The sequence below is a fragment of the Anomaloglossus baeobatrachus genome, chromosome 4 (assembly GCF_048569485.1).
Source record: "Anomaloglossus baeobatrachus isolate aAnoBae1 chromosome 4, aAnoBae1.hap1, whole genome shotgun sequence".
Taxonomy (NCBI): domain Eukaryota; kingdom Metazoa; phylum Chordata; class Amphibia; order Anura; family Aromobatidae; genus Anomaloglossus; species Anomaloglossus baeobatrachus.
The window spans coordinates 419,074,712-419,102,134 of record NC_134356.1 but is presented as its reverse complement, the minus strand read 5'-3'; the positions used below and the strand labels follow the sequence as shown (position 1 = coordinate 419,102,134).

The 27,423-nt window shown below is 44.3% G+C and overlaps 1 protein-coding gene across 1 annotated transcript in view; it reads left to right on the top strand.

The window, feature by feature from the left end:
- KCP (kielin cysteine rich BMP regulator) overlaps window positions 1-27,423 on the top strand; it is a 338,287-nt gene that overhangs the window by 81,953 nt on the left and 228,911 nt on the right. The window contains exon 5 of the mRNA XM_075345388.1: window positions 1,802-1,985. Coding sequence (XP_075201503.1) covers window positions 1,802-1,985 — 184 coding nt within the window. The remainder of the gene's footprint in view (window positions 1-1,801; window positions 1,986-27,423) is intronic.

The window sequence follows — 27,423 nt, the reverse complement described above, 5'->3', positions numbered from 1 at the left end:
GTGGGCACCACAAAAACGCAGCTAAAAAGAAACGCTGTGTGCAGACAGCAAAAATGAAAACTCATAGACTTTGCTGGGGAAGCAAAGTCATGCAGTTTTCTGAGCAAAAACGCACCCGTAAAACGCGCAAAAACGCCGAGAAAAACGCACTGTGTGAACTTACCCTAAAAGTCATCTTTGCCTCTCCAACCTCGGAGGAGTGCAGGAACACCAAAACTGGCAGGATCAAAAACTGACAGTACTATCCAGTGATCTGGACAGTTTGAGCTCCGCTTACAACCTCCATTAGAAATTACTCGTAAGCACTGCAGATTGGCCACCGCTAAAGGCATCAGCAGTGGCTGGTAACCTAGGCAATGGCCAGTAAACAATGAATTTACATTTAAAATCCCTCTGGTCTTGACAAAAACATCTTTCTCTACAAGCATTTTGCAGTTTTTTAACCATTAATGAACATTTGAATAACCCTTTAAGCGTATTTAGACTGTAGGCTAATGTGAAGAAATAATACATTGAATTCCCTATTAGCCTGGAATTATTAATATAAAACAAATGAATAACCCAAATCATACTGGAACTAATTAGCTATTTGCAGTGGGCAAAAGGTCACCACAAATCGGGGCATTCCTGGCGTGTAGATGCCAGGTGGTATTCATGTAGGTTTTCTGTCCAGGTGGGTATTTAGATGAGAAATTCCAGGAGAGAATGTGCTCATTTGGAAAGTATAAGAATACAGGAATATAGCATAATGGAGCATTGACAAGTGCTCTGCTTCTTGTTACACCCCCTGTTAATCACGTGTAGAAATGTTTTAGGAGATAAAAAGTACAGACAAATTGTTTCATACACTCTTCTAAGTAGTTTGTAATCAACGGTCGGTGAGCTATTTTCACATTTAATGTAATTTACAAGTTGTCCTATGGGAATCCCTAGTAAACTACATTTTGCTGATATGTTTTCTTGTTCTCAGGACAAAGGCTCTTGTACTTTCCCTGAATCACATCATGTCAGAGCTCCTAAAAGGCCTGAGCTGATAAGGTGATCCCAGAGGATTGTTTCAGAGATTTAGATAATTGTTTATTCTCAGGCTTAACACGACCCAGTGCCGACACGTGAAATCTAGTGATGAGCGAGTACTAAAATGCTCAGGAGCTCGAGGCTCGGGCCGAGCATCTCCAAATACTCGTGTACTCGGCCCGAGCACCGAGCCCAATGTTATCCTATGGGAGACCCGAGTATTATTCTGAAATGACCCCCGGCAGCATGTAGAAACCCTAAAACTGTAAATTAAAAAAAAAAACGTGCGTGTGTGTGTAAGCGTGCATATATATATATACACGCGGAGTGGAGTGCGGGAGGGGCCATAGCCGAGCGGGGAAGTGTCGGGCTAAAGGCACGGTCACGCTGTGAGGGCCGGCCAATCACTGCAATTCCACAAGTAACAGGGCTGTGGCATTGCAGTGGTCTGCCAGCCAATCCCTGCATAAGGGATGGCTCTAAAAAGAGCGCCAACATGAAGACCACGAGTACAGCACGAGTATCGCGAAATTACTCGGTCCCCGCCGAGTAGCCCGAGTACAGTGATACTCGTGCGAGTACCGAGTAGTGACAAGCATACTCGCTCAACACTAGTGAAATCCATTACAGCTCAACGTGAATTGATCCGTTAAATATAATTTCTATATCTCCATGGAAAACAATACAGTTCAGATTATGTTATAATGGCTGATAATACTTCTTTGGATGGATATACTTGTAGGTAGGAGTAAAACTGAAATTGATATTATCATTATGCCCACAGAATGCTGATCTCCAGGCCAGGGTAAAAGCCCTGGAAAGTTGTGAATGTCGCCGGCTCACATGTTCATGGGAAGGAAAAGAGTATCAGGACAGTGAGACTTGGAAGAAGGACACATGTAACATCTGCGTGTGCATCGGAGGCTCCGTAAAGTGCTCACTACGTAAAGACTGGCCTCAGTGTCTGGGTGAGTAAATCTAGGAGCCTGTAACACATGTGATTGAAATTTACACAATGTTACACAGATATAGAAAAGCTAGAATTATCAGACCAGTCAATTTCCAGATCCATAAAGACAATCTTCTGGTAATTTAGAAAAGGCTCACATAAGGAAACCAAGAGAGCCAACCAGCAGGATTTTCATGTCTAAAGTAAAGCTATACTGGCGCTAGGATGCTGAATCTAAGCATATCTTCAGTTCTGGGATTGGATGTTTTATTACAGTAATATTTGCAAGTAAAGTTACAGTAATGCACTGTTATTTGATTGATAGGTGCAACACGCGTGGGAATATGGGGTCGGCTCTTGCGGTCACAATGAGAGCTGAGGATGCGAGGGCGCATGTGCCACCCTCGCATCACGCGTCCATCAGTCAAATGAAAGAAGAGAGAGTCTTTACAAAGATGGAGCCAATGATAGTGCTATGCGCAGGGACCTACTCTGACACCATCTTAGTGAAGAGTTTACGGCAATAGTGATAAATGCTACTGAGCAGGTGCCAGAATTAAGGTCTATGACTGTGGCAGGGGGAGGGAGGCCAGACAGACAGGGGCGGGATTAGATAGCAAGACCTGACCCCCCCATGTTCTCGTCCCTGTTTCATTTGTGAATCAAGTAACTGAATTTCTGTAACTTTATTTGCAAATATTACTGTAGTAAAATATCCAATCTCAGAACTGAATGTATGCCTGGATTCAGCATCCTAGCACCAGTATAGCACTGGCTTTACTTTAGACTAAGGCTATGTGCCCACGCTGCGGATTTACCGCGGATTTTGCCGCGGATTTGCCGCGGATTTACCGCGGATTTCCCGAAAATCTGCAGCAGCGGCACTTCCAAGCCATTTCAATGGCATTTTGGAAATGCTGTGTCCATGCTGCGGATTTTTCCGCTGCGGATTTGCCGCGGATTTTGATGCGGAAAAATCTGCAGCATGTCAATTATTTGTTGTGGATTTTGGTGCGGATTTGGGTATAGAATGGGGAAAAAAAAAAAATCTGCATCAAAATCCGCGGCAAATCCGCGGTAAATCCGCGGCAAATCCGCAGGTACATTCTACTGTGGACACATAGCCTTTTATAGAGAACCAACCAACAGGATTTTCAAGTCTATTTACACTTAATCTGGGACAGATAAAGGGAACCTGGCTATTCCCAATAACTACTATAGTGGAATCCATTCCAGCTCCTTTTGTCTAAAAAGATGTTTTATGTGCTTATGTTGCAGTTTCTTAAAAATGAACTTTAGTTCTACAGCTGATTATCACATCTGCTAATGAGGCAGGACTAGTCCAATGGGATGTCTGTTCCCCCAGATTAGTCTTGGCTTGCATCTTCTGTTTCCCCCTCCCTATGCATGGTTGACAGCCTACATGCAATACTTGTCATGATAGGCCCATTATTCAAGCCATCAGGCATACCTGTGGAGACGCAGTTAGAAGATCTGAGCCAGGGCTAATATGATACATGATACAATCCTCCCCAATGAGGTGTTTGAATAGGCCACTCAGGCAACTACTGCTTGCTCTTCATTGTTTACAATTGAAGCAGTGGAAGCCAAACAAAGGAAAATCTTTAAAGTCCAGCTGTTAGCAGGATTTACCCCATTAACTAATTACAGCATGGCTTTTGTCTTCAAATGCTTGTTTAAAGCAACCCCTATCTGAAGGGAAAGTTGCTTCTATAAACGTAAGATCAGCATTTTAATATTTTTTCTGCATATGCTAATTATATTGACTAGTAGTAGTGGCCAGAGGTTCTTCTGAGCAGTCCAGCCCAGGCAGCTGATATCACGTCCATTGAGGTCCCTATAGTGCCCCTCCGTTTCCTCCCAACACCCTGTGTCGTACAAATCCCTGGTAGCCACTCTGACCTCGGGTGTGCACAGTGATCTGCCTGTGGGCCACTACCCTAGCGTCTCACTACACACCCAAAGTCTGACTGGCCAATTCTTATCAGCTCAGCATGATACACTGCAGCGCAGCACATCTGATGTGAGAAGACCTTTTGGTCTGTGCTGTGATCTTCTCCCTGTGTGCCACTACGTGCCAACTCGATACTATACGAGTATGATAGTTCAGTGGCATACAGGGAGAAGATCACAACGCGGACCAGAACCCAGCTCTGCTCACACCAGATGTGCCGCGGTGCTGTATAAAAGGTTATTCCAGTATCACGTCTCATGTATAAAAATCAAAACTTTTACTTCTGCATATTAAAAACCAATAGTGTGTTGGCAGGAGAGCCAAAAAAATGTAAAATCTGCATCTTATGCTTTTCAAACCCATATGATGGTTCTTAATCATAGTGCCGCGGTGCTGTGTATTGCACTGAGCTGGAACGTACTGGCATATAGGAAAAGGTTCACTGTATGAGCCACTACCTCCCGACTCAGCACAGTAACAGATTGCAGAGGGAAGCGCTTGGCCAGTTAAACTTCGGGGGTGCAGTGTGATGCCAGGGTAATGGCACATAAGCAGATCACTGTGCCAAAATCACAGTGGTCACCAGGAATTTGTGTGAGATAGGATGTTTGGAGGAAGAAGAGGGGCACTTCAGGGACCACCATAACTGCGCCGGTATGGGCATGATATCAGCTGTCTGGGCTGGACTGCTCAGCAATACAATACGCTACACCGACTAGTCAAATTAATTAGCATATGCAGCAGCAGAATATTAAAATGCTGATCTTTCATTCATACAAGCAACTTTCCCTTAACATAGGCATTGCTTGACACAGGCATTTAATGATAAATGCAGAGCTGTAATTACTGTAAATTCAGCTATCAGGTTCCCTTTAAACATTACAAAGTCAGCAATACTCACCTTCCTCTGCCCCAGTGCTATATTGCCTCCGCTGCTCTGGTCTTTTTTGACAGGCTGCAGCGACCACTCATTGAGCCCAGCAGCTCTGCCAATTGACTGCACTGGTCAAATGTGCTGTAATAGTGACGTCACCGCTGCAGGCTGTCAACAAGGACTGGACTAACAGCAGAGAGTCAGCGCTGGAGCAGTTATTGTGATCATCAAGTGCAACCCTAATGATTAAAAAAGCATATCCAGGAAAACCTCTTTAATAAAAGCCACCTAAAACTCCCCAGCGCTAAATTGTACATAGCCTTTAAAAAACAAATTAACATAAAAAGCTAAATACAAATAAAATATCAAATTTATATATTGGTCACTATAGTAGTATGTAATACTGAACTAGTTTTTATACAATACCATTTATCATCATAGTGATTTTAACTTGTTTTACATTTATAATGTATTTGTGGTTTTATGTGTTACATTTCTGACCTTTATTTCCCCACTGGGAAAAATGATAATGGAATGGATTATGCCAGCAGCAAGACCAATGGCAATTCTTAGACTGAGTGAACACATACTGTAGTAGTAACTGGGGTCTCATTGTCTCTGTGGTTGGTTACATTTGATTCAATATCTGCCCTTTAATCCTTTTGTCATAGAAACCGTAACGTACCTGTGTGAAAAAATCACTGTAGTGACCCCCACAGCCTTTGTAAAATCTGAGGGACAAAAAAAAAAGAATGAAACATTTAATACATTTTCTTTGGTGTGTCCTCTCACATATTCCGAACCATGAGTTTCCTACATTCAGGGTAGATTAGCAAACACAAATCCATACCGCACATGATAGGATTGGATGGCCTAGAGGGCAACAAGTGTTACCAAATATAAAGCCACCACATAATTACACTCAGGAAAAATGTCAAAAAAACGAGGAAAATGAGTGTTTTTGTAAATATAAATCAATTTTTATTAAATAGTAATAATAATCATAATAATGCTTTAAACACGGATAAGTCATGCTGGAGAGAACAGCGCGTCAGAGGTCTGTTGGTCAACCCTTTGAACAATCCCATTTACTGTACAGTATGTACTATTAGCAGTCTACAGTATTTCGTCAGGTATGACGTTGCACACTTATTTGCATAATAAAAAAAAATAAAATAAATCAATCTTTATTTTTATATAGCGCTAACATATTCCGCAGCGCTTTACATACATGAGACACACTGTCCCCATTGGGGCTCACAATCTAAAATCCCTATCTGTATGTCTTTGGAGTGTGGGAGGAAACCGGAGTACCCGGAGGAAACCCACGCAAACATGGGGAGAACATACTAACTCCTTATAGGGTAATTCCCCATTTTATACGTTCTAATCATAGCTTTTCTGTATGCAAGGTGTTGATTCGTATTGAATTGATGATGCACTACAACTTTGTAATTCACTTTTTTTCTGTATCTCGTTCCGTTTTCGAGATAAAAATTCTAACTCCGTTGCTTTCCACCAGGTGGTGCTATAGGTGGTTTCATTGCATAGCGCTAGGCTACTTTACTATACCTAGACACCACTTGTATGCCTATAGATGCTGCCGTTCTCAAGTTAATGGCGGTGGACAGGATATGGGTGAACACACTGTATACCAGCAGTGAATAGACCACACATATTAATATTTACCAGCATTGAATAGACTACACATATAAATATTACACAAAAGTTCCAAAAAAACATTATCTATGAATAATGATACCTTATGACTCAAATCTAAATTTGCAAACAGGAGACACCCGAGTCGATATCAAAAATACATTCATTTTATTGAAATATCTACATGCAAAGCATTAAAATTATCATGATTATCATCAAAAAACAATGTAGTCCCAGTCCACAATTGCTGTTCTGTTTAGTCCATAACAATGGTTTAGCTTGCTAGTTCTTAAAAGTACTTTATCACTATTTACTTATGTTTATTTCAATTAACCATATACCATCATGAATTTTGACATCAGCAGACAAGTAGCTTTTTATATAGGGTTGCACTAATCAATCCTCAGAGACTTGTGTTCTCATTTGCATTAACAGTATATTATTTTTAATTATCAGTAGTGCATATGTCTTTTTTTGTGTACAAAGTTACATAAGGGAATCCCCAAAAGGGTTATTCAATTATAGCACTAATTATTAATCACCACCAGTGCATATGTCTCTTTTCGTATAGGATTATATAAGGGGGTCCCCGAAAGGGTTATTCAAATATAATACTATTTATATATTGTTTAAATTCACAAATCTAATATTTGAATAGTGCAATGTTTTGGTGTACACTATGCAGTATATAATGGCGATCAGTATTTATCAAACACTGTTTGCATCAAAAAGATTTTTTTATAATAGTCAAATTTCTCAATTACCTGCATGCATCACAATTATATACCCCTCTGCATTGAACCCCATAGATAGCATTTCATAGAATTACATGGTATATGGTATGTCAAAATCTCAGAAAAGAATATCTTTAGCAGGTACCAAACTCACTTATTATATCAGATTTAACCTGCTTTTTCAATTTATATTAAAATACAACTTTTTATTTATATCTCTTTAAAAATCTTCACACAAAGACAAACAAGAAGACATACACAGTGAAACCTTAAAAAGGTTGTCTAAATCACTATACTTTAGACTCTTGAGGGATGGAAGGTCTAAGAAATGTATACACCTCCTTTTGGAAAATCAATCAAGACTCGGGGGGAATTAATCAATTAGAAATATCCTTATCAATACCCTCGCAAGGACTCTCCCTACCTGTCAATGGAGTACATCCTTATTTATACGATGCCCCCATTCCTCGACGGCTTAGGCTACTTTCACACATCAGTTTTTTGCCATCAGGTTCAATCCGGAAAAAAACGGGTAAAACGGATCCGGTACCGCATCCGTTTTTTCCCCATAGACTTGCATTGTTACCGGATTGTACCGGATGGCTTTGCGTTGCATCCGTTTTTTTCCGGATGCGGCAAAATTAGTTAAAGCGGCGGCCGGAGGCAACGTAGCTTGCAATGTTTTTTTGTCCGGCAAAAAAACCGCATCGCGCCGGATCCGGCGCGATACGGCGTGTTTTACAATAGAAGCCTATGGACGCCGGATCCGGCGTAATGCGGTAAAAAACGGATGCGGCCGCCGGATCCGTTTTTCTAAACTGAGCATGCTCCAATGTAATTAACAAAACGGATCCAGCCAAAAAACGGACGAAAAGGATGCAAAAACGGATGCAAACCGTATCCACCGGATCCGTTTTTTAACGGATCCGGCATAACGGATCCGTTAAAAAAACGGATCCGGTGGATACGGTTTTCACTTTTTTTTCAGGATCCGTTGGATCAGGAAAAAAAAGGACTGTGCCTGAATACAGAAAACTGATGTGTGAAAGTAGCCTTACCCTTGTAAGTCCCTTCTCTCTCCCTCTCAATTTATACAAAACAATAGTGATGAGCGAGTACTAAAAAGCTCGGGTGCTCGAAGCTCGGGCCGAGCCTCCCAAGATACTCGTGTACTCGGGCCGAGCAACGAGCCCAATGTTATCCTATGGGAGACCCGAGTATTTTTGTGAAATGACCCCCCGGCAGCATGGAGAAACCCTAAAAATGTCACAAAAGTCTCAGAAGAGTGCTCAAATGACATGGCAACAGCATGGGGAAGACCCCTTGAAGCATTTATCACTCAAAAGTCACAGCTGTGAACAATTTTGTCCGCGTTTCACGCCATTTTTACGGACTCACCAGAAAACCTTCCAAAATGACCCCAAAATGATTTTTCATGGCAGAAATGTTAAGGGCACATACGCAAGAGTGAGATAGAGCTGGTGTATGTTACTTTTTGAGATTAATACATGAAAGATTTTACGTGAAAACATTGTGTGGCACTCCGATGTCCCTGAGAAGAGACGTACATGAAGGCCTCTTGAGTCTAATGTGCCCATTTTGAGGAAGTGAGTCTTTGTAGTATTTTCCTTTGCCAGGGCAGTCCAAAATTGTGAGGTTCACCAATGCCCCTGCATACAGACGTGCATGAGGGCCTGTAAACCTGAAGTGCCCATTGTAAGGAAGTGGGTCTATTTTAGTATAGCCCTTTGCCAGGGCAGCCAAAAATTGGGAGGCTCCACGTTGTCCCTGGGTAGAGACGTGCATGAGGGCCTCAAAACTTTAAGTGTCCATTGTCAGGAAGTGGGTGTATTATAGTATAGCCCTTAGGCAGGGCAGCCAAAAATTGGGAGGCTCCACGTTGTCCCTGGGTAGAGACGTGCATGATGGCCTGTAAACCTGAAGTGCCCATTGTAAGGAAGTGGGTCTATTTTAGTATAGCCCTTTGCCAGGGCAGCCAAAAATTGGGAGGCTCCACGTTGTCCCTGGATAGAGACGTGCATGATGGCCTGTAAACCTGAAGTGCCCATTGTAAGGAAGTGGGTCTATTGTAGTATAGCCCTTAGGCAGGGCAGCCAAAAATTGGGAGGCTCCACATTGTCCCTGGATAGAGACGTGCATGATGGCCTGTAAACCTGAAGTGCCCATTGTAAGGAAGTGGGTCTATTTTAGTATAGCCCTTTGCCAGGGCAGCCAAAAATTGGGAGGCTCCACGTTGTCCCTGGGTAGAGACGTGCATGAGGGCCTCAAAACATTAAGTGTCCATTGTCAGGAAGTGGGTGTATTATAGTATAGCCCTTAGGCAGGGCAGCCAAAAATTGGGAGGCTCCACGTTGTCCCTGGGTAGAGACGTGCATGAGGGCCTCAAAACATTAAGTGTCCATTGTCAGGAAGTGGGTGTATTATAGTATAGCCCTTAGGCAGGGCAGCCAAAAATTGGGAGGCTCCACGTTGTCCCTGGGTAGAGACGTGCATGAGGGCCTCAAAACATTAAGTGTCCATTGTCAGGAAGTGGGTGTATTATAGTATAGCCCTTAGGCAGGGCAGCCAAAAATTGGGAGGCTCCACGTTGTCCCTGGGTAGAGACGTGCATGAGGGCCTCAAAACATTGTTCCCATTGCAAAGGAGCGGGTCTCCTGTCGTTGTAATGTCCATTCTGCAAAGAATGGGCGAAAAAATTTACCACTGGGGGTATACCTGAAACAACGGCCTAAGTATTGCAATTTGTAACGGTCATCATCATGGTGGCGCATGAGGAGAAGGAGGAGCAGTCCAGCGATTATCCAAAGTCCAGAAGTGTGTACCCATGGGTGAGTGGAGGTACATGGCAAACTTTAAATTCCGCTCTCATTTGCTGGTGGTGTGGTGAAGTCTGGCCCAATCCAACCCTTGTTCATCTTGATCAGAGTCAGCCTGTCAGCATTTTCAGTTGACAGGCGGGTGCGTTTATCTGTAATGATTCCACCTGCGGCACTAAAAACACGCTCTGACAAAACGCTAGCAGCAGGGCAGGCCAGGACTTCCAAGGCGTAGAGAGCCAATTCATGCCACGTGTCCAGCTTGGATACCCAATAATTGTAAGGCACAGAGGAATGTCGGAGTACAGTTGTTCGATCTGCAAGGTACTCCTTCAGCATCTGGGCAAACTTAGGATTTCTTGTGGCACTACCCCGCACCTCAGGGGCTGTGGTACGTGAGGGGCTGAGAAAACTGTCCCACATCTTAAAGACTGTTCCCCTACCTCTGGCGGATTGGACTTGTGCCTCTCTCGGCTGTACGCCTCGGTTGTCCACTGATTCCTGACCTATGCCGCTAGCGTTTTGTGAGGGGAATGCTTTGCCTACTTCCGTGACTATGGCCTTCCGGAACTGCTGCATTTTGGTTGACCTCTCCTCCACGGGAATAAGAGACAAAAAGTTCTCCTTGTAGCGTGGGTCTAACAGTGTTACCAACCAGTAATGATTGTCGGCCAAGATGTTCTTAACGCGAGGGTCACAAGACAGGCAGCTTACCATAAAGTCAGCCATGTGCGCCAGACTCTTAACAGCCAGGACTTCAGTAGCCTGACCAACAAGATGACTGAACATGCTGTCCTCCTCCTCCTCCTCCTCCTCCTCCTCATCTACCCTGTCCTCTGGCCAGCCACGCTGAACCGAGGATATGACTGGTGTGCATGTCATATCCTCAATTTGGCCGGAGAGTTGCTCCATGTCTTCATCCTCCTCCTCGTCATAGTCCTCCACTGCACGTTGTGATGAGACGAGGCTGGGCTGTGCGTTATCACCCACACCCACTACTGTTTCTTGCTGCAACTCATCGCGCTCCGCCTGCAATGCATCATGTTTGTTTTTCAGCAGAGACCGTTTTAGAAGGCAGAGTAGCGGTATGGTGACGCTAATAATGGCGTCATCACCACTCACCATCTTGGTGGAGTCCTCAAAGTTTTGGAGGATGGTACATAGGTCTGACATCCATCTCCACTCCTCAGGTGTTATGTGTGGAGTTTGACCCATTTCCCGACGGCTTAGGTGATGCAGGTACTCAATAACTGCCCTCTTCTGCTCACATATCCTGACCAACATGTGCAGAGTTGAATTCCAACGCGTGGGGACATCACACACCAGTCTGTGAGCCGGAAGATGCAAACGGCGCTGAAAGCCGGCAAGGCCGGCTGAAGCAGTAGGTGACTTTCGAAAATGTGCAGACAGGCGGCGAACTTTTACCAGCAGATCAGACAGCTCTGGGTATGACTTTAGAAACCGCTGAACCACGAGGTTGAGCACATGGGCCACGCATGGAACATATGTCAGCTGGCCTCGCCTCAAAGCCGCCACCAGGTTCCGGCCATTGTCACACACGACCTTTCCTGGCTTTAGGTTCAGAGGTGTGAGCCAGTGATCTGCCTGCTGTTTCAGAGCTGTCCACAGCTCTTCTGCATTGTGGGGTTTGTCACCTATGCAGATTAGCTTCAGCACAGCCTGTTGCCGCTTTGCCGAGGCAGTGCTGCAGTGCTTCCAGCTTGTGACTGGTGTGGAGGGTACAGTGGATGAGGATGCGCAGGAGGAGGAGGAGGCTGAAGAGCATGACATTCCGGAGCTGTAGAGTGTGGGTGAAACACTGACTGATGTAGGGCCTGCAAACCTTGGTGTGGGAAGGACGTGTTCCGTCCCTCGCTCAGACTGGGTCCCAGCTTCCACAATATTAACCCAGTGTGCCGTCAACGAGATGTAGCGGCCTTGCCCACAAGCACTTGTCCACGTGTCTGTGGTTAGGTGGACCTTGGGTGAAACAGCGTTGTTCAGGGCACGTGTGATGTTTTGTGACACGTGGTTATGCAACGCGGGGACGGCACACCGGGAGAAATAGTGGCGGCTGGGGACCGAGTAACGTGGGACAGCTGCCGCCATCAGGTCACGGAATGCTTCTGTCTCCACCAGCCTAAAAGGCAACATTTCCAGCGCAAGCAGTCGCAAAATGTTAGCATTTAGAACTGTGGCATGTGGGGTGTTGGCAGTGTATTTGCGCCTGCGTTCAAAGGTTTGCTGAATGGATAACTGAACGCTGCGCTGGGACAAGGACGTGCTTGATGATGGTGTTCTTTCTGCGTAGGCAACTGCAGGTGCAGGAGTGGAGGAGGCTTGTTCGCAGGCAGCATGGACAGGGGATTGGCTCGCATGCACAACCAGCGAAGACGTAGCAGTGACATCAGCAAGCACTGCTCCTCGACTCTGTTGTACTTCCCACAAAGTCGGGTGCTTGGCTGACATGTGCCTGATCATGCTGGTGGTGGTCAGGCTGCTAGTTTTGGTACCCCTGCTGATGCTGGCACGGCAGGTGTTGCAAATGGCCTTTTTTGAATCATCTGGATCCAACTTAAAAAACTGCCAGACTCGGGAAGACCTAACATTTGTATAGGCACCTTGTGTCGTCGTGTTGTTCCGGGGAACGGTTGCCTGACTTCTGCCTGGGGCCACCACCCTGCTTCTTACTGCCTGTTGTGATGCTACGCCTCCCTCCCCCTGTGCACTGCTGTCCTCGCTCTGCATATCCTCCTGCCAGGTTGGGTCAGTTACTGGATCATCCACCACGTCGTCTTCCTCTTCCGCACCCTGCTCCTCTTCCTGACTTGCTGACAATTGTGTCTCATCATCGTCCACCACTTGTTGAGACACGTTGCCAACTTCGTGAGAACGTGGCTGCTCAAATATTTGGCCATCTGTACAGACGATCTCCTCATGACCCACTTCAATATGAGCTGGCGAGAGGCCAGAATGTGTGAATGGAAACGTGAACAGCTCTTCCGAGTGTCCAAGTGTGGGATCATTAATGTCCGAGGAGGACGTGTACTCAGCCTGGTGGTAGGAAGGAGGATCAGGTTCAGAAATGTGCGGTGCAGTATCACGGCTACTGACACTTGACCGTGTGGAAGACAGAGTGTTTATGGTGGTGCCAATCTGACTGGAAGCATTATCTGCTATCCAACTAACAACCTGTTGACACTGGTCTTGGTTCAAGAGCGGTGTACTGCTGCGGTCCCCAAGAATTTGGGACAGGACGTGCGAGCGACTAGATGTGGCCCTTTGTTGTGGCGAAATTAGAGCTTGCCCACGACCTCGGCCTCTGCCTGCACCACCATCACGTCCACTTCCTTGTTCCTTGCCAATGCCCTTGCGCATTTTGCAATGCTGTGCACTGCTGACGTGTATATTCACTACTTGTGCGTTATATCAAAGTTTCTGGAAATTGCACACAAGTGCACCTGTACGCTGCCACCAACAGGCACACACGTGCGGTTTTAAAAACCAAGCACGGACGCAATAAGAACCTAACAGGTTTTTTTGGGGAGCGACAATTACAGACAAGTCAGACACTATCTGGACTGTTTTACACTGTGTACACCAGCCCCAGATATGATGAAGGCTGGTATACGGTCACCACTACCCTGCCTGCCTGCCTGCCTGTATACTGGTACAATAGTCCTGACAAGGACTCTTTTGGTCACTAGCCTGTATTCAGACCTGGCTATACCCTGCCTGTATATAGCAACAATAGTCCTGAGAAGGACTCTGCTACTGTACTCCGACCTGGCTATACCCTGCCTGCCTGTATACAACTAGAATAGTCCTGAGAAGGACTTTTGGTCACACTGTTTGCAGCCCTGCAACTGAAAAAGCTATAAAGGGCCGCAAAGCTTTCCCTGAATCAGCGACACTCTCCCTGCACTGACAGTCTGGATAGCTGTGAGCAGAGCACAGCGCGCCGGCCGATATAAAGGCTCGGTCACGCTGTGCAGGCCGGCCAATCACTGCAATTCCACAACTAACAGGGCTGTGGCATTGCAGTGGTCTGCCAGCCAATCCCTGCATGAGGGCTGGCTCTCAAAAGAGCGCCAACATGCAGAAATGAAGACCACGAGTACAGCACGAGTATCGCGAGATTACTCGGTCCCCGCCGAGCAGCCCGAGTACAGCGATACTCGTGCGAGTACCGAGTAGTTACAAGCATGCTCGCTCATCACTACAAAACAAGTCTCTATAGTGATAAGGACCACCTAAAACTCCGACACCTCAATGCATCTAGTACATGTACAATGACATTAGTACCTATTATGGACTATCCCTTCATCTCATTCCTGCCTGGCCAATGGAGCACACCCTTATTTTTTGAGTGCCCCCACTCCTCGGCGGCTCACCCTAAATTTTGCCCTTCCTATCCTAATTGAGGAAATAGCATACGGTCATGGGAAAGCTCAAAAAAGAAAAGAATCACTTATTTACTTATGCTCATGTTCTTTCAAACGGTCTTAAAGGTACCTAGAGAATATTCAATGTCTTATACCATGATTTTAGAGGTCTGGTCTCTACAAATGAAAAAATACCACCTCACCCAGTGCATTGAGGTGTCGGAGTTGTATTTTAATATAAATTGAAAAAGCAGGTTAAATCTGATATAATATATGGTATGTCAGTTACTATATTCCCCATCATGGCATTAGAAATTCCAAACGGCACAGCAGCAAAATGTATTATAAATCAATATTTACTCATTGTTGCAAATGGACCACACAGACAGATACCCGACATGTGTTTCGCGCTCGCTTTCTCAAGGGGCGTGATAAAAAGTTCCTAATTCCATGTCTTAAATTGTGAAGCCACCTCCCATCACATGCCTGCACTGTGCAATCAAACATCCCTTCTTACGCATGTCTATTTGCGCTAATAAAGATCAGCGCTCCCACCTACTTTCATTGGTGGGAAGTGTTCCCGAGATAGGTATCACCTCCGGTATTTTGCGCATGTGCAGAAGTTATTTCCACTTTCATTAAATCAAATTCCCGCGCATGCGCATAATGTAACCCCGTCTGCACTTCCACCAGCCAGGGCAGTCACGGAGGAGGCAGGCACCTTTCCAATCCCGCTGCAGGACCCGGCAGCGTGATCGTAATTTCACAATACCCATCAGGGGGACAGTTTATACGATTAACCCCTCAGAGGAAAACAGTGCAGCACATGTCAAAACGGGTCCCAGTCCCACAGTTCAAGACACAGTTCCCATGAATAACACCTCCCCATGATTGCAGAATCCCAGCACATATTTAATGTATCTATACATATATCACCCTAAATGTATTAATATCGACAGTAGATACAGAATTTTATCACATATTGAAAATTTTTGTTAACATTTTATCAAGTCTATATAGCTAATCACGATCAAATATCATTATTGTATAGATATACCAATGGGTGATCTGTAATATTGTTATACACATTCTCAAAACATTATCAAATAAATTTATATCAAATTTATACATTTGCAAATATACTGATAATTCTTATACAGACTTTATTGAACTTGTCTCTATTTTTCTTTTTATCTTTTCTTTTTTTTTCTCTCTTTTTTTGTTTTCTTATTCTTTCATGATTTTTCTTTATTCTGAAAATTATACCTCTTTCGACAGTGAAACACAAAGGATGCAATTCCTTTTGCAAACCACAAAGGGTGCATCATATTGGGAAAGGACTTTACTATAATTAAAAATAGGAAAACATGTTCAGTGTAAATAACCACAACTATTAAAAACAATTTAAAATATATTTAACGGGGCAGATACACACACACATGGCTAAATTACAGGTATGAGGCATACCCCAGGGACTCATGTAAGCCCTGTGGTGTCATAGTTCCTAACACACAAATCCATTTACATTGCCTTTGTGCTAGGGCTTTCATGATATCACCTCCACGGTTGCCCAAGGATACGTGATCAATCCCCCGCACCATGAAAGTCCTGGGGTCTGAGGCATGTTTCAGTCTAAACTGGCGAGGGATGGTTTTTAACTGAGACGTGTCAATTGCTGTCTTCCCCGCCACTATGTCCCGGACATGCTCACGTTTTAATATGTTCCAATGTTTCTGTAAGATTTTTCTTATTGTTGACCATTCTGCATTATACGTTGAGATATATCTCAATTCATCCCCTTTCTTCTCTGCCCTTTTTGTTGTTTCTAATAGCTTCTCTCATGGGGTGCCCCTGGCTCGGCTATATCCCTTCCCTATACACCTGTTACTGTATCCTCGATCTTGGAAACGTTCCATAAGGAATGTTGGTGAAAGGCCTCCTCAGATGAGCAGATCCTCCTCATTCTGAGAAATTGACCAGCTGGGATAGCTTTTATTGTAGAAAAAAGATGTGCAGATGTGGGATGTAATAAAGTATTTGCAGAGGTGGGCTTTCGGTACACATTCGTCTGCAACATCAAACTGGCATCGGCTTTTGTCCGAATATCAAGGAAATCTACGGTAGTGTTGCTTGATACATAGGTAATTTTATGTTAAATACGTACTCATTAAGTTGCATCATAAACTTCTGTAACTCCCTCTCAGTGCCTTGCCAGATGATGAGCAGATTAACTATGTACCTCAGCCAGCACTGCACCTGGTTCACGGCCGGCACCCCTCCATCACCAAACACCTCCCTCTCTCAAAAACCGAGAAAGAGGTTGGCGAACGAGGGGGAACAAGCCACGCCCATTGCAGTGCTGCTCCTCTGCAAATAGAAACTGGCCTTGAAATTTAAAAAATTGTGAGTCAAAATAAATTCCAATAATTCCAAAACTAAGTTACAAATTTAGCTATCCCAGTTGCTCATCCCCAGAAAAAAGCGGACCGCATTGAGCCCATTTTGGTGCCGTTTACAGGTGTATAGGGATTCAACATCAATATATAAATAATTACCAGCAGTGAATAGACTACACATATAATTATTTACCAGCAGTGAATAGACTACACATATAATTATTTACCAGCAATGAATAGACTACACATATAATTATTTACCAGCAGTGAATAGACTACACATATAAATATTTACCAACAGTGAATAGACTACACATATAAATATTTACCAGCAGTGAACAGACTACACATAAACATATACCAGCAGTGAATAGACTACACATATAAATATTTACCAGCAGTGAATAGACTACACATATAAATATTTACCAGCAGTGAATATACTACACATACAAATATTTACCATCAGTGAATAGACGACACATATAAATATTTACCAGCAGTGAATAGACTACACATATACAGTCATATGAAAAAGTTTGGGCACCCCTATTAATGTTAACCTTTTTTCTTTATAACAATTTGGGTTTTTGCAACAGCTATTTCAGTTTCATATATCTAATAACTGATGCACTGAGTAATATTTCTGGATTGAAATGAGGTTTATTTTACTAACAGAAAATGTGCAATCTGCATTTAAACAAAATTTGATCGGTGCGAAAGTATGGGCACCCTTATCAATTTCTGGATTTGAACACTCCTAACTACTTTTTACTGACTTACTAAAGCACTAAATTGGTTTTGTAACCTCACTGAGCTTTGAACTTCATAGGTAGGTGTATCGAATCATGAGAAAAGGTATTTAAGGTGGCCACTTGCAAGTTGTTCTCCTATTTGAATCTCCTATGAAAAGTGCCATCATGGGCTCCTCAAAACAACTCTCAAATGATCTGAAAACAAAGATTATTCAATCTAATAATATAATAATAATATCTAATAACTGATGCACTGAGTAATATTTCTGGATTGAAATGAGGTTTATTGTACTAACAGAAAATGTGCAATCTGCATTTAAACAAAATTTGACCAGTGCAAAAGTATGGGCACCTCAACATAAAAGTGACATTAATATTTTGTAGATCCTCCTTTTGAAAAAATAACAGCCTCTATTCGCTTCCTGTAGCTTTTAATGAGTTCCTGGATCCTGGATGAAGGTATACTTGACCATTCCTGTTTACAAAACAATTCCAGTTCAGTTAAGTTTGATGGTCGCCGAGCATGGACAGCACGCTTCAAATCATCCCACAGATGTTCAATGATATTCAGGTCAGGGGACTGGTATGACCATTCCAGAACATTGTAATTGTTCCTCTGCATGAATGCCTGAGTAGATTTGGAGCGGTGTTTTGGATCATTGTCTTTCTGAAATATCCATCCCTTGCATAACTTCAACTTCGTCAATGATTCTTGCACATTATTGTCAAGAATCTGCTGATACTGAGTTGAATCCATGCGACCCCCAACTTTAACAAGATTCCCGGTGCCGACATTGGCCACACAGCCCCAAAGCATGATGGAACCTCCACCAAATTTTACTGTGGGTAGCAAGTGCTTTTCTTGGAATGCCGTGTTTTTTGCCTCCATGCATAACGCCTTTTTGTTTGACCAAACAACTCAATCTTTGTTTCATCAGTCCACAGGACCTTCTTCCAAAATGTAACTGGCTTGTCCAAATGTGCTTTTGCATACCTCAGGTGACTCTTTTTGTGGCGTGCTTGCAGAAACGGCTTCTTTTGCATCACTCTCCCATACAGCTTCTTCTTGTGCAACGTGCGCTGTATTGTTGACCGATGCACATTGACACCATCTGCAGCAAGATGCAGGTCTTTGGAGGTGGTCTGTGGATTGTCCTTGACTGTTGTCACCATTCTTCTTCTCTGCCTTTCTGATGTTTTTGTTGGCCTGCCACTTCTGGGCTTAACAAGAACTGTACCTGTGTTCTTCCATTTCCTTACTATGTTCCTCACAGTGGAAACTGACAGTTTAAATCTCTGAGACAACTTTTTGTATCCTTCCCCTGAACAACTATGTTGAGTAATCTTTGTTTTCAGATCATTTGAGAGTTGTTTTGAGGAGCCCATGATGCCACTCTTCATAGGAGATTCAAATAGGAGAACTACTTGCAAGTGGCCACCTTAAATACCTTTTCTCATGATTGGATACACCTGCCTATGAAGTTCAAAGCTCAATGAGGTTACAAAACCAATTTAGTGCTTTAGTAAGTCAGTAAAAAGTAGTTAGGAGTGTTCAAATCAAGAAATTGATAAGGGTGCCCATACTTTTGCACCGGTCAAATTTTGTCTAAATGCAGATTGCACATTTTCTGTTAGTACAATAAACCTCATTTCAATCCAGAAATATTACTCAGTCCATCAGTTATTAGATATATGAAACTGAAATAGCTGTTGCAAAAACCCAAATTGTTATAAAGAAAAAAGGTTAACATTAATAGGGGTGCCCAAACTTTTCATATGACTGTAAATATTTACCAGCAGTGAATAGACGACCCATATAAATATTTACCAGCAGTGAATAGACGACACATATAAATATTTACCAGCAGTGAATAGACTAAACATATAAATATTTACCAGCAGTGAATATGTACCGCCCCCGTGTCAGCAGCCACGACTGCTGCTCGGATCCGGATCCGCGGTGGCTCGAGGGGTCTCCGGACCTGGCGGTCGTGCGGCCACTCAAAACAAAAAAAGGTTATTTACAGGGGGTGGTATGTGTAAAGTTCGTGACACCACCCACGGTGTGTGGTAAGGTGGAGTACCACCGCTGCCGTTGGGAGGACCCGGTGGCGATGGGATGGCAGCCAGGTGTTAAACCCCTCCGTGGGTAGGGGGAATGCTCCGGGGCTCGGTGATGCTAGCGAAGGGATACCGTTGGGGAGGTAAGGGTCATTGCGTACTCACTCAGTCCAATAACGCTGACACCGACAACTTGTACACCAAAGTTCTGAGCACTGCTGCAGCAGGGAGGGAGCATGCCTGGATCCCGTGCCCGATGGTGTTAGTTGTTAGCCCGTGGCCTTTTCCTTAGCACCTTTCTACTGATTGTCCCCTGTAGTGTAGAACTAGTTGGGTCCCGCTCACCCATATGGCTAACGGAGTGAGCCTGCTCTCAGGGTTCACGCTTGGGATTTTCTGGACTGTATATTGGGAAAGTCCTTTCCCCCTCGTTGCGCTAGTACCCCAAATTTGGAGCGGGTGGAGAACGAATCGTGAAGGCTCCGTCTTCCTCGGGTAAATTACCAGGACTCTTGAAGCTACTTCCTGGCCTAGGGTCAACGTACCCCGTCGTACCCTGGCCCCTGCCCGGAGATGGCACAAGGCTGCCAGCTGCCCTCCTCGGCAGTTCCGTGCCCCTTGTCATGATCCCCTGCGACCGGGGTTCCAGCTCCTTACAGGCCCAGACCAACGTCTGCCACCTAGTATTCTCAAGGAGCCCTGCTCCCAACCTCCTCCAACGTTACACCTCTCTCAACTCACTGCTCCTGATACTCCTGACCCTCCCTAACCAACCCCCCAAGCGGGCGGCCCTATTCCCTTCAGGCTACCCATTGGTGTGTCTGGTGGGTGTGGTGCAGAGTGTTGCTAGGATTTTGATTTGCTTGTTCTTAGCAATACCAAAGGCCAGGGACCCATAACCAAGAAGGAGGTGGATACTGTGCAGAAGGGCAGATTGCACAATACCCTGTGACGACCTGATAGGCCAGGGCGTCACAAATAGACTGCACATATAACTATTTACCAGCAGTGCATAAACTAGTACAATCCCAAAGCCAGCCTTATTCAGTCTAGCCAATTAAGCAGGACGCCTGTAGAAAAAAAAACAGCCATTAGAAACCCTAATGATGTCAGCTAAAAGGTTCTTATATTAAAGCCAGGAACAGAGTAGTTACAAGGGAGAACCCAATTGTAGCACCCCTGCGGTACCAGGTGCCACAAATGTAACCCGTGGAAATCCAAACCCCGGAATATCTGTGCCAGAGCAAACACACCAGCACCTTCAGGCCACACACACAACCCCAATACCACACTGGGAGACTGCCTAGTAACAGGTAAAAGGGGAGGGCACTGATTGGATAGTAGCCACCCAACCTGAGGGAGAGACCCAGCGAGGGGGAGGGGCCAGTGGTCAGTTGAAAAAGGCGGGAGGAAGTGGTGTTCAGTCAATCAGGAGAGTCTGTCAGAGAATGAGGGGAAGAAGGAAGTGAAGGAGAGGAGGAGAGGAGTAGTAGTCTGAAGTAGTAGAAAGTGAAAAGACAGAAAAAGTCCTGCAGTGAGAATGGCGTGCTGTGAACAGGAGAGAGGACCGTGAGGTGAGGAACCGGGAACTGCAGGACCTGTGGGCCCCTGTGCAAGACTCCAGGAACAGCAGCATGTCCGTGGAAGGACGGAACCGAGCTCACCGACCTCAGCACAAGACAGGGTGCAGATCCCTAAGACAGTGAGACCCTTTATGGACATTGTCAATTTTGGCAGGTGAAGGAATCTCCAGGTTTCCTTACCACCAAAAGAGTCTGAAGCATCAGCAGCAAAGAGGGGACCGGGGACTGAACCCCTTAAATAGTCCAGGCTGCCTGCATTAGGACCAAGACAGAAACAGGGGGGTTCCCGAATAGCTCTAGGCCACGGGAGCCCATCAACAACAAGTGTGCACAGAGGACAGCGTACCCAGGTCACAGCTGTCATGGAGAACAAGGGGAGCGGATACACCTGGGACCGGCACCCGCGGGTTCAGGTACCACCACAGCAAAATAAACAAGGCAAGTTAAACTACAATATTGGTGTGGACTGTTTCCTTGACGCCGTGCACTCACATAGACCATTTTCCCACTACAACCCCCATCCTACACTGCTGGGGTCTGTCCCTGCTTGCGGAGGGCTCTTACCATCCAGACTGCATGACTCCATCAGCCCCAGCAGAAACCTTCAGCGGCCCTCCCTTATAACCTGGATGCACACCGTAAGTGGCGTAGTCTACAAAAACTCTTATTTTTATTTTCTTTTATTTAAAACACCCTTTCTTATTTACTCCAAAAGACACCGCCAGGGTCACGGAACTGGACCCCGCCACGGCTGACATCCCCGGACTAGTCCGGACTGGTTCTGAGTCCCCGGCCCTGGGGAGGGCGTGTCACAATACTAACCACTCTCCCCATTAGTAATACATATAGGGCCTTATTTACAATCATCTACACACTTATAGTGCTCACATCACCTATGGTTTAGGGTGAGTTAATATAAATCTCGGCATATATAGTATATAGGGATTGTCCACATTGGTTGGACATACGACAGTTTTTACATTTGGAAAATCTGCATATTATAATTCCCAGGGGTGTCAATACATTTCTGCAGTGAAAGCTCTAGTGATATTTTTATTTATTTATAGCTGCAGAATTTCCACAATCAGCAGAATGTTGGTGAAGCCGAGACTCCTATACACATGCTTACTCGGCCACAGGGACGGATATACCATTGGGGCAACCTGTGCAGCCCCACAGGGGCCCACTTCCAACTCCAAGGCAGGTGGAATTGTGCAATATGATGAGCTTTTGGACTGCATTGGGCGCCTATACTCTTCTTGCACATGGGTCCCTTCTGCTCAGCGACAGTGCATGGATCTTCATTGAGGAGAAGGAGATAAACCTCTGCTGGACAGCTCTACTGTATCTCTCATACAACTGAACAATCCTTTATTTACACCTCATCAACTGTCCTGGAGGAGTTGCCATACATTTCTCATAATCAGTGGGTTTAGCCAACATTTAAGTAAAGGGAATCCTGATTCCAGCGATGTGTCACTTACTGAGCTGCTTAATACAGTTTTGATAAAATCACTGTTAAATCAGCAGTAGATTATCATTAGAGGACTAATTGGCCTCTGGCCAGGTAGTCCAACATATTCATGAGCTCTGTATAACTTTACCCGAACCACTTATTGGCATCTTTCTGTGTACACTGTTTATTGGCAGAAAGCTGCCAATCAGTGGTTTGAGTGGGGTTATACAGTGCTCAACAGTCAACTACATGCTAGATTTACAGCAGAGAAAACAGTGATTTTATCAAAATGACAGCAAGCAGCTCAACAAGTGACACATCGCTTTAATCAAGATCTCTGTGTCTACATTATGCTGCTGTCAGATGGAGTCACAAAACCTGGTGACAGATTCCCTTTAATACAGTTAGGTCCAGAAATATTTGGACAGTGACACAATTTTCGCGAGTTGGGCTCTGCATGCCACCACATTGGATTTGAAATGAAACCTCTACAACAGAATTCAAGTGCAGATTGTAACGTTTAATTTCAAGGTTTGAACAAAAATATCTGATAGAAATTGTAGGAATTGTACACATTTCTTTACAAACACTCCACATTTTAGGAGGTCAAAAGTAATTGGAAAAATAAACCAAACCCAAACAAAATATTTTTATTTTCAATATTTTGTTGCGAATCCTTTGGAGGCAATCACTGCCTTAAGTCTGGAACCCATGGAATCACCAAACGCTGGGTTTCCTCCATCTTAATGCTTTGCCAGGCCTTTACAGCCGCAGCCTTCAGGTCTTGCTTGTTTGTGGGTCTTTCCGTCTTAAGTCTGGATTTGAGCAAGCGAAATGCATGCTCAATTGGGTTAAGATCTGGTGATTGACTTGGCCATTGCAGAATGTTCCACTTTTTTGCACTCATGAACTCCTGGGTAGCTTTGGCTGTATGCTTGGGGTCATTGTCCATCTGTACTATGAAGCGCCGTCCGATCAACTTTGCGGCATTTGGCTGAATCTGCGCTGAAAGTATATCCCGGTACACTTCAGAATTCATCCGGCTACTCTTGTCTGCTGTTATGTCATCAATAAACACAAGTGACCCAGTGCCATTGAAAGCCATGCATGCCCATGCCATCACGTTGCCTCCACCATGTTTTACAGAGGATGTGGTGTGCCTTGGATCATGTGCCGTTCCCTTTCTTCTCCAAACTTTTTTCTTCCCATCATTCTGGTACAGGTTGATCTTTGTCTCATCTGTCCATAGAATACTTTTCCAGAACTGAGATGGCTTCATGAGGTGTTTTTCAGCAAATTTAACTCTGGCTTGTCTATTTTTGGAATTGATGAATGGTTTGCATCTAGATGTGAACCCTTTGTATTTACTTTCATGGAGTCTTCTCTTTACTGTTGACTTAGAGACAGATACACCTACTTCACTGAGAGTGTTCTGGATTTCAGTTTATGTTGTGAACGGGTTCTTCTTCACCAAAGAAAGTATGCGGCGATCATCCACCACTGTTGTCATCCGTGGACGCCCAGGCCTTTTTGAGTTCCCAAGCTCACCAGTCAATTCCTTTTTTCTCAGAATGTACCCGACTGTTGATTTTGCTACTCCAAGCATGTCTGCTATCTCTCTGATGGATTTTTTCTTTTTTTTCAGCCTCAGGATGTTCTGCTTCACCTCAATTGAGAGTTCCTTAGACCGCATGTTGTCTGGTCACAGCAACAGCTTCCAAATGCAAAACCACACACCTGTAATCAACCCCAGACCTTTTAACTACTTCATTGATTACAGGTTAACGAGGGAGACGCCTTCAGAGTTAATTGCAGCCCTTAAGCCTGCTTTACACGGTACGACCGATTGTGCGATTTCACAATCGATCGTACCCACCCCCGTCCTTTTTGCGTCACGGGCAAATCGCTGCCCGTGTCGCACAAAGGTAGTAACCCCCCGTCACACATACTTACCTCTCGTGCGACCTCGCTGTGGGCGGCGAACGTCCACTTCCTGGAGTGGGAGGGACGTTCGGCGTCACAGCGACGTCACACAGCCGCCGGCCAATAGAAGCGGAGGGGCGGAGATGAGCAGGATGTAAACATCCCGCCCACCTCCTTCCTTCCACATAGAGACGGCGGCGGCCGCGGGAGGCAGGTGAGCTGCTCATCGTTCCCGTGGTGTCACACGGAGCGACGTGTGCTACCACGGAAACGATGGTCAACTAAAGTAACCGATATTATGGAACCTAACGAGCAGTACCCGACTCACGATTTGTGAGCGATACTGCGTCGCTAGGAGGTGTCACACAGGCCGGCATCGCCAGCGATGCCGGATGTGCGTCACAAAAACCGTGACCCCGACGATCTATCGCACGATAGATTGCCTGGTGTAAAGCAGGCTTTAGAGTCCCTTGTCCAATTACTTTTGGTCCCTTGAAAAAGAGGAGGCTATGCATTACAGAGCTATGATTCCTAAACCCTTTCTCCGATTTGGATGTGAAAACTCTCATATTGCAGCTGGGAGTGTGCACTTTCAGCCCATATTATATATATAATTGTATTTCTGAACATGTTTTTGTAAACAGCTAAAATAACAAAACTTGTGTCACTGTCCAAATATTTCTGGACCTAACTGTATGTATGGGGAGCTTATGTTCTCAGCTAATTTAGTGCTTGGATCAAGTTACTCCCAAGGTTCACTATTTCTGAACTAGGCCTGTACCAAGTACTTATCTTTTAAACACTTGTTCTTTCTGTAAACAATGGGTTCCAGAATTTGTGCAATTGTCTGTCAACATGTCGTACATAAAACCAGTGACTACTGACTGCCAGCTGGAAACAAGATTTTTACAATTTCCAAGCTGTAATCGAAGATCAGTGGCAGAGTGCATATGTCTAATGACATGTAGAGATGCACTAAGAACGCAAGATACATGAGGAAATCAGTTATTATAGAGTACTCCTGTACTTCAATTCATGGCTGTCATTCCATGCAAAATTGTGTACATGTCCAGTATTTGCCTTCCCCTCCCCCACTAGAAATGACATAATCTGGCACCCTATTCTGCCCGCCAAGTGTGTGACTGATAACATAAACTTCTATCTACAACACTGTTTTGTGTCAAGTCGCACAGATTGCCGGACCTCAAAATACATTCGCAGTTAATGTCCATGCTTTCTTCCCGGTACTGCAAAGTAGAGAAAGGCCCGTTACTACGGCTTACCCAAGCTTAAAGAAGCCCTCTCATGAACAATTTTTTCCTTAAACCTGCACGTATTTACTGTAGTATCAGTGTGTTAAAATATAACCTGCTGCCATCCTATCCAGTACCCAGCGCTGTTCCCCTCCTCTTCTGAGTCAACTAATGAATGCGGCAATTCCTGGCAGCTGCAGGCTGCTATTTTTAGGCTGGGAGTTGAATAAGCATGGGTCTCCCCAGCCTGAGAATACCAACCCCAGCTGTAAGGCTTTATTATGGCTGGGTATCAAAATTGGGGGGGACCGTACGCTGTTTTTTTAAGTTAATTATCTAAATAATTAAAAAATAAAAAAATGCATGCAATTCCTCTTATTTTGATATACAGCCAAGATAAGTGCAGTGCTAGAAGTTGCAGCCTGTAGTCGTATGCTTTATCTGTGCTAGGTGTCATAATATGGGGGATCCAACACCAAATGTTTTATTTATTTATTTATTTTTACTCCAATCTACAGTGACCCACACATAGGGTCTTTGATTGCAAGCAATCAGACACGCTGTCACACAGGCTGGGGGCGTGTCTGACTGCAACCAATCACAGACTAGTACACCACAAAATAGTCCTAAGAATAACAGACAGCATTGAATGCAGAATGTATCACACAATTTCCAGCCACATATTAGCTGAAATAAACCAGTGACAAAGTCAAATTAAAATGAATATTTTTATTAAATATAATTAAAAAACTGCAAAAAAGTGCCTCATGTAAATAATCATGATCATGGGGATACAAACTGCTTTGGACTATAAAACAATCCCCAAGTAAATACTATAACTGTGAACAGTGCAGAAAGGGGAATAATAACAACACTTCACACTGTGAACTATATATGATAGTATTACTTCCCTGAGGGGCAACCATACGGAGATAAGAAAGGTCAAACTCTACCAGTGTAATAATATTAATTCCCTATAAGGCAACCCTCAGGAGGTAAGAGAGGTCAAACATTATTAAATCATATAAGTGTCATTAGTATGATAGACATCCATAACATAATTATGAAAAAGAAAAGGTCATGTGTTTTCACCTTGAATCAGTGGTGGCAGTGATGGAGATCCGAACGGCCATGACCCCTCAGGGGGACTCTTGGGCAAAACACGTGTCGGGGTGAGGGGACACTTGTCAGATGGCAAAACACTTTCTTAACATTGCCATGTATCACATAATCTTTCAAGTTATGGATTATTACTTGTGTACAGAATCATAACCAATAACAGTAAGACTGCATCACTATAACCACACAAAAGACAAATGGATCCCTAGAATTTACATCAGTACAGAAACACATGAATAAAGCCATTATCAGTACAGAAACACAGCACTAAAACTCCCAGCAGTACAGAAATACATCACAAGAACCACCATCAGTATTTGAATAAATCAATAGAATCACCACCAGTACATGATTACATCAGCAAAACCATTAAAAGTACTTGAATACATTAAAATAACCACCATCAGTACAGAAACAGCTCTCCAGAACCACCATCGGTACACAAAT